The 7,740-nt window shown below is 49.9% G+C and overlaps 1 protein-coding gene across 1 annotated transcript in view; it reads left to right on the forward strand.

Annotated features, from left to right (window-relative positions):
* Window positions 1-7,740, forward strand: part of FAM117A (family with sequence similarity 117, member A) — a 49,242-nt gene that overhangs the window by 29,875 nt on the left and 11,627 nt on the right. Inside the window, exon 4 of the mRNA XM_011999379.1 lies at window positions 7,202-7,442. Coding sequence (XP_011854769.1) covers window positions 7,202-7,442 — 241 coding nt within the window. The remainder of the gene's footprint in view (window positions 1-7,201; window positions 7,443-7,740) is intronic.

A 7,740-nucleotide genomic window follows, 5' to 3' on the forward strand; every position in this document is an offset into this window, starting at 1 on the left:
ACACAACTTTGTCTTTTGATGGGAGTGCTTAGTCCAGATATGTTTGTAGTCAAGGAGGGCTTCCTGGAGGAACAGGACTTGAGATTCCTTTGAGTCTACTAAAAATCTCTACTAAAAATACAAAAATTAGCTGGGCATGGTGGCTCACACCTGTAGTCCCAACTACTTGGGAGGCTGAGACAGGAGAATCGCTTGAACCCGGGAGGCAGAGGTTGCAGTAAACCGAGATCATGCCACTGTACTCCAGCCTGGCAACAAAGCGAGACTCCATGTCAAAAAAAAAAAAAGACTAATGCCAGAACTTTTTCCCAGTTGCCTTAAGCCGGGGGTGGGGCTGTTCCTACCCCTGCCCTTTCTCTCCTAGTCATACCAATGCAGTAGTTTTCTGCTTCATCCTCCCTCACTGGCGGGCACTCACTACTACTGTCCTACTTGCCTAACCTCCCTCCACCCAGAGCGAGCAGCCCTGGCATTCCCAGGCCATGCCTTGCAGTGAGGTCAGCAGCTGCAGTTATGGTTCAGGCTAAGCAGTTCCTTCGTCTGAATCCCTGAGAGGAGACCAGGGCCCTGCCCATTGCAAGCCAGCTTCAGATCTAGGCAGCAAGCATAGAACACCTGCTGTCTAGATAGCTGGGCATGCCACAGACTTGAGGCTTCTTCACAGGGTAGAAGATGAAGCAAAAAGCTCTCAGTTCTTGAATATAGCCCAGTAGTGCCAACAATCTCATCCTATTATCTCCTTCCTTCCTCGTTGTGTTTTAAGATCTTAGGTGGTTACAAAGGATTGTCCTCAGGCCATTTACAGTCTGACATGGAGAGCTGGGTTACCCAAATATCTGGAGCAAGGAAAGAGGAAGGGTGTGGATATATGTTATTTGGGATATTGGTTGTTTTTGGGAGGAGGATGTGTGAACATGGTAATTGGGGAAGAAGTGCTTTGGAGAAGCTGCATGTTTTAAGCAATGGGAGAGATGACCGGGTCAGTTGGTAAACTAGAGCTGGCCACTGATTGCTTTGTGTTGGCCACTCCTAGTGGCTGGGCCCAGGCCAGGATGGGTGAGGGCAGTAGATGCTGGTAGCTGCAGTTACCCCTCTTCCTTCTTGCTGTGCAAACCTTTGAGTCTTCTTGTACTTTTCTGGAGGGAGGAAGTGGTCTCATCACAGCTGGAATGACTGTTTGAGCAGAGTTCCCCTGTTGGTCTCATCCTGCTGACGGACAGGACTCTGGGAACCTGCCCTGCCCAGCCCAGGCTCCCATTCTACTCATCCCCAGCCCCATTCCCTCTGCATTCCCCAGGTAAGGTGGGGAAGCTTCTATGATAGGATCTTTTTCTTTAGCCCCAATTTACCCTTTGGAAAAAAAAAAAAAAGCTTAAGTCTTGACAAACCACATGGAGTGTGAGGAAGGCCAGAGGTGAAGGTAGGCATGCTCGCTGGGAAGACTTCTCTTCCTGTGTCTTTCCCCTACCTGTGTACTATCCTCCCTATTTTCCCAAACCAGTGCCCCAACAGTGATGACACACAATTCAGTCTGACCATCATGGACCTTTGAAAAATGTTTTTCTTTGTGGGTGTGGGGGCCTGGGCACACTGCCTGTTTTCCAGATTGGCGAACAGGACCAGTTGTTCAGCATAGTTTGACAACAGTACCGAACATTTGAAAATGGGGCCATGATGGAAAATCTGAGGGTTGCATAGTCACTGTAGGGCCAGAGATGGTAGCCTTGGCCACTTGCAGCCAGTTTTCAGTGCTGACCAGCAGACCACCCTCAGAGCCTTTTCCGGCCTTTTTGTTTGGCCGGAGACCTAAGGGACTGATTCCCTGCAGAATTTCAGTTGAACACGTAGTCCTGATGGTCCACACCAGGCCAGGCACCATGCTGCTTGACAGTCCTGTGCAGGGATAGTGGGTTACGTTTCCAGGGCATAGCCCAGCTCCACACATGGAGCTTACTCAGGTGCCAAGGTCACCTCACTGGAGACAGTGAGGGCCAGGACTTTGCTGCCTGTGGTCATGGAGTCTACGTAGAAACTTTTGGGCTGGAGGCTGAGAGATTCCAGTTTCGAGGGTTTTCAGCTTCATCCCACCCCTCCTCCTGATTATATTAGATGGCTCTTTGGGAAACTGTCTTCCACCCCCATGCCCAGCTGTCCTTCCACATGTTGCTCTGGGATCTCAATCCCAGGCAAGGCTTCCTTGGTCTGGCCACATCCAGTTTTGCATAATCTGAGTATCATCTGCACAGCTGGCCCATGCCACTCATGGTCAGAAGCTGCCCTATTTGTCCCTCAGCTGCTCCGACTGGGCCAGGGTGTCAAATCTGTTCCAGTACATGACTCCCCCTGACAAACAATTTTTTGTTCTTTTTTTTTTTTTTTGAGACAGAGTCTCGCCCTGTCACCCAAGCTAGAGTGCAGTGGCTCGATCTTGGCTCACTGCAAGCTCCGCCTTCCAGGTTCAAGCAATTCTCCTGCCTCAGCCTCCCAAGAAGCTGGGATTACAGACATGTGCCACCATGCCTGGCCGATTGTTTTGTATTTTTAGTAGAGACGGGGTTTCACCATGTTGACCAGACTGGTCTTGACTCCTGACCTCAAGTGATCTGCCCGCTTCAGCCTCCCAAAGTGCTGGGATTACAGGCATGAGTCACCGCGCCCAGCGACAAACATGACTTTTTGGTCTGCTGAGCTCCAGCTCTACCCTGCTTCCAAAGGGTCATCTAGAATGACTGAGCAGCATGGCTTGACCCCCCTATTGTGGCCAGAAGGTTAGTTTTTTCTTTTTCTTTTTTTTTTTTTTTTTTTTTGAGACAGGGTCTCACTCTGTTGCTCAGGCTGGAGTGCAATGGTATGATCATGACTCACTGCAGCCTCGAACTTCTGGGTGCAAGTGGTCCTCCTGCCTCAGCCTCCCTAGTAGCTGGGACTACAGATACGCATCACCATAAATGGCTAATTTAAAATTATTTCTTTTATAGAGATAGGGTCTCGCTATGTTGCCCAGGCTGGTTTTGAACTCCTGGCCTCAAGCAGCCCTCCTGCCTTGGCCTCCCAAGGTGCTGGGATTATAGGCATGAGCCACCACACCTGGCCAGGTTAGCTCTTTGAAGGGGAGCTTTTCTTAGCTGTGACTTTTCTGTGCTCCATAGTGAGACGCAGAAGAGGAGTCCTATCCAACCTTGGGCACTGGAAACTGGGGCATGGTCCCTACTTTGGGCATTCCCAGTTTAGGAGGGGCTATAGTCCACAACCTGTGTACACTCCCGCCTTGAGAATACTCCATGTCGGGCGGGCCCGATAGCTAATTCCTGTAATCCCAGCACTTTAGGAGGCTGAGGTGGGCGGATCACCTTAGGTCAGGAGTTCAAGACCAACCTGACCAACATGGTGAAACCCTGTCTCTACTACAAATACAAAATTAGCCAGGCGTAGTGGCACGTGCCTGTAATCCCAGCTACTTGGGACGCTGAGGCAGGAGAATCGCTTGAACCCATGAGGCAGAGGTTTCAGTGAGCCAAGATCGCGCCATTACACTCCAGCCCAGGCAACAAGGGTGAAACTCCCATCACATAAATAAATTAAATAAATAAATAAATAAATAAATACTTGATGTCAGCATGTCAACAACTTCAAACACAGGATAACCTACTGCATTAGGTTTCTGAGGCTGCTTTAACAAATTACCTCAAACTTAGTGGCTTAAAACCACAGAAATGTATTCTTTCACAGTTCTGGAGACCTGAAGTCCAAGTTCTGTTCCACTGGACTGAGATCAAGGTGTTGGCAGGGCCATTCTCTCCCAAGAGGTTCCTGGGGAGAGTCTGTTGCTTGCACTTCCAGCTTCTGGTGGCTGCTGGCACTCTTTGGCTTGCAGCCACATCGCTCAAGTCTCTGCCTCTGTGGTCATATCACTTTATCCTCTTCAGTGTGCATACATCTAATCTCCCTCTTCCTCTTTCTTATTTAAGGATATTTGTAATGGTATTTAGGGTCCACCCAGATAATTTTGGATAATCTCAAGATCCTTAATACATCTGCAAAACTTTTACTATACAAGGTAACATTTATAGGTTCCTCATCTTTGAGGAGCCATTTTTTAACCTGTCACTGCATCTCCTGACACACTCTGCTCCAGCCACACTGGCCTCTTTATCATTCTCAAACATGCCAGGCTCAATTGCCGCCACAGGGCCTTTGCACTGGCTGTTCCCTCTGTCTGGATTACTCTTACCTCAGATACCCACATGACTCACTCCCTCATCTCCTTCGTGTTTTTATGCAGATGTTAGTTTTTCATTGGGGGCCTCCCTGACATTTCCAATTGTATCCCCCACCCAGCATTCCTATCACTTTTCTTTGCTGTATTTTTCTCCTTGGCACTTACCACTGTTTAAACTTTCTCCCCAATGAGAAAATAAACTCAGAAGGGACAAGTGTTTGTGTTGTTTTATACATGGTTGTATGGCCAGTGCCTGAAACAGTACTGGGCACACAGTGTACATTCAGCCACTATTTGTTGATTGCATGAATGATGTACACTCAGAGCCCATCTGCAAGGAGGAGACACAGAGCAGAAGAGCAGTCAGCCCAAGGCAGACAAGTTAGGAAAGGCTCCCTGACAAGAAGAATGGGAATAGTTGGCCGGGCAGGCAGTCTTAGATTGGGAAACCAGGCTTGGAGGTTGGAGGTAAGAAAAAGGAGAGGGAGATGGGTTTGCTTGGGAGGACAGAGAGCCAAGGATGGAGAGCCCGTGGGATGAAGGGTCAGCTGGTGAATTCTATGGCCAAGGGTTGGGTGTTGACACAAAGCAATGGCCTTAGTAGTATAGTTTACACAAAGAATGCAGTGGTTGGTGGAAGATGTTGCTGAGCGGAGAGAGGTGGGGGTCACCTGCATTGAGAGAGGAGATGACCCTAGCTGCTATGATTTTCACATCCCTTTCTTTTTCTTTTCTTTCTTTTTTTTTTTTTCTTGAGACAGTCTTGCTGTGTCGCCCAGGCTGGAGTGCAGTGGCACAATCTCAGCTCACCGCAACCTCCACCTCCTGAGTTCAAGCAGTTCTCGTGCCTCAGCCACCCGAATAGCTGGGATTACAGGCACCCAGCTAATTTTTCTATTTTTAGTAGAGACGAGGTTTCACCATGTTTGCCAAGCTGGTCTCGAACCCTTGACCTCAAGTGATCCATCCGCCTCAGTCTCCCAAAGTGTTGGGATTACAGGCATGAGCCACCACCCGCAGCCTCACATCTTTTAAAGTCCTGTGCTAGCCTGCATTTCTCTTTCCACCCTCTCGCATATCCCAGAAGAGGTACTTGAAGAGTTTGCAAGAGATGTTAGTAGTACCCATGGCAGCCTGAACGTGGCTGTTTTTTCCTCTCTGTTATCACCCACCTATGAGTATAGTATCTTCCCTGAGGAAGGGAAATGGGCAGAATTGTCCCTTTAGCTTTTGTCATCCCTCTATAGCCTCTGCCACCTTCCAGGGACAACAGGTTTGCCTGGGGAGTGCGGGGCTCAGCTTTGATTAGTAGAGGTAGTGATCGTTAGAGTTGGTCCTGGAGCCTTGAGGGGAGGATCCTTTGTGTGTCTGCTGGGTGGAGGTGGCTGGGAGAGATGGGCTTCCTCCTCACTTTTCAGTGCATGCACCAGTCTTTTCTGAGGCTTTGTCTGGTAGCACCCTGGTTTAGAGAGACACGGGCATTTGGAAGTAGCTTTCCATATACTGACAGAGCCAGCTTCATCTTGAGGGCTTTAGGGTTTGTGCTGAAGATTTGGGCCTGAAGGATATGCCGTCTGCCCTTTTCCTAAAGAAGGGAATTGTGGGGAAATGGATCTCTGGATGCTTTATTTAGCATCTGTCAATTCCTCTGTTACCTACTTACTCGTGATGCTCATCAGAACAAGAAAGTTAGGGCAGTTGTCTCTCCCTGGCTATGTTGCATGGCCCGGTAAAGGTGCTGATCCATGAGCAGCTGGGAGAAGGAAGAGCCAGGGGGCCCCAATCCCCAGTGGCCCCTCTCCACTGCAGCTGTCACATACGGCCGTCTGCTCTCACAAGCTTGCTCAGACTCCCCCGCCGAGCTCCTCTTAGCAGCTGTTGGGTGGCGAGTAGTTGGGTTTTTTTTCCCGTCCTCCCCCTTTTCTGTTTGCAACAACCTCTCGGGGGAGGTCAGCAGATCTCTTGGAGGAGACAGTTCCCAGGCCCTCATGTTTTTGGCAGCCTGTGCTTGTGCACAGAAGTTAGAGAGGAACTGGTTCCACTGGAGCGTTCCCCCTTGGGCCCCTCCCTTGGAATGGAAGTAGGGATACTGGTGGTGGGGAGGGATCTGGGCCTCTTTGGTCTCATGCTTAGAGCCAACAGCTTCCTCCCTTGGGTGGGGGCTCAGGAAGTAGTCGTGCAGCTCTCCCTGCCTCCATCTTGGACATTCTGTCTTCGGTGCAGCAAGGGAGAGGAGATGCAGACTGAGGGCCCTGTTTTTATGAGGGCTGGGCAGGCCCAGGAGGAAAAGGAGTGATAAGGCCAAGAGGGATCAGGAATCAGGGCTGGATTCAGAACTGTGGCTCTCTCCTTTCTGAAAATGTCTCCTTCCTGCTTATTTGCAGCCGGGGTGGGGGTCAGGGGAGCAACACTTACTCCATGTGCAGGGAAAAATGAGGCACTGCACTATATAGGAGTCCCCTGCTTTGGTCAAGGGACCTACGTTGACCTTTTTCCTGTTTTGCCAGTTAATAATCCCTTAATGCACTCCTATACATTAACTTGTTTTTATTGAGCTCCCAGGAACCTGGGCCTGTGCTAGACATGTAGAGGGCGAGAGAATAAAGAGTGCAGTGATTCCCTGAGCCTGAGCCTATATTCTCTTGGAGCTGGTTGGGATAGGAGTGGCAATACTTGTCCTCACCACTGAGGATCAGCTGGAATAACTGGGATATCATACATGTATAGTACTCAGAAAAGAGTAAAGAGGAGGTTGGCCCTGTTGGGTCATCAGGGAACGTTTGCTGGAGGATGTGAACTGGGAAGGAGGCAGTGCAGGTGGAGAGGCCTGAAGAAGAACACCGACTGAGAGTGTTCAGAGGTTGATGAGCAGAGGAGAGAAGGGCTCAAAGGGCCATCACCTCTACCCAGAAAACAAGTGTGCCTATTCCCCAGTGCCTGCCGAAGAAGCTGCTCTGTCTCACTGTGTTTCTCTCCCTGCAGACGCCCCTGTCTTGGCAAGAGCTAGAAGGTGAGCGTGCCAGCTCCTGTGCACACAAGCGCTCAGCATCCTGGGGCAGCACAGACCACCGAAAAGAGATTTCCAAGTTGAAGCAACAACTGCAGAGGACAAAGCTGAGCCGCAGTGGGAAAGAGAAGGAGCGAGGTTCCCCACTCCCAGGGGACCACGCAGTGCGGGGAGCACTGAGGGTATGTTTTCTCCCCAGCCCTCTCCCCTTTGTTCTCCTCCATGCAGGCTCCCGATGTGGGCAGAGGTTTCCTGGATCTTGGAGCTGCCAAGCCCCCTACCACACTGCATGCTTTGTGAAGTTTTAGTCCAAACTTGGTCTTGCTGTGTGATATTGGAAGGGCTTCTTACAGTTCTGAATCTCCCTCTCTCTTCTACCCACATCCCCATATGATAGACGCAACGACTCCACAGCACACAATAGACTCTGCAAAGCTCAAACTTTTGGAGAAAACTACGCTGAGTGGACCTATTGCAATTGTAACTGTCCCCAAATCACCCTTCATTCACTCAA

Source organism: Mandrillus leucophaeus, unplaced genomic scaffold (genome assembly GCF_000951045.1).
Source record: "Mandrillus leucophaeus isolate KB7577 unplaced genomic scaffold, Mleu.le_1.0 Scaffold59, whole genome shotgun sequence".
Classification (NCBI taxonomy): domain Eukaryota; kingdom Metazoa; phylum Chordata; class Mammalia; order Primates; family Cercopithecidae; genus Mandrillus; species Mandrillus leucophaeus.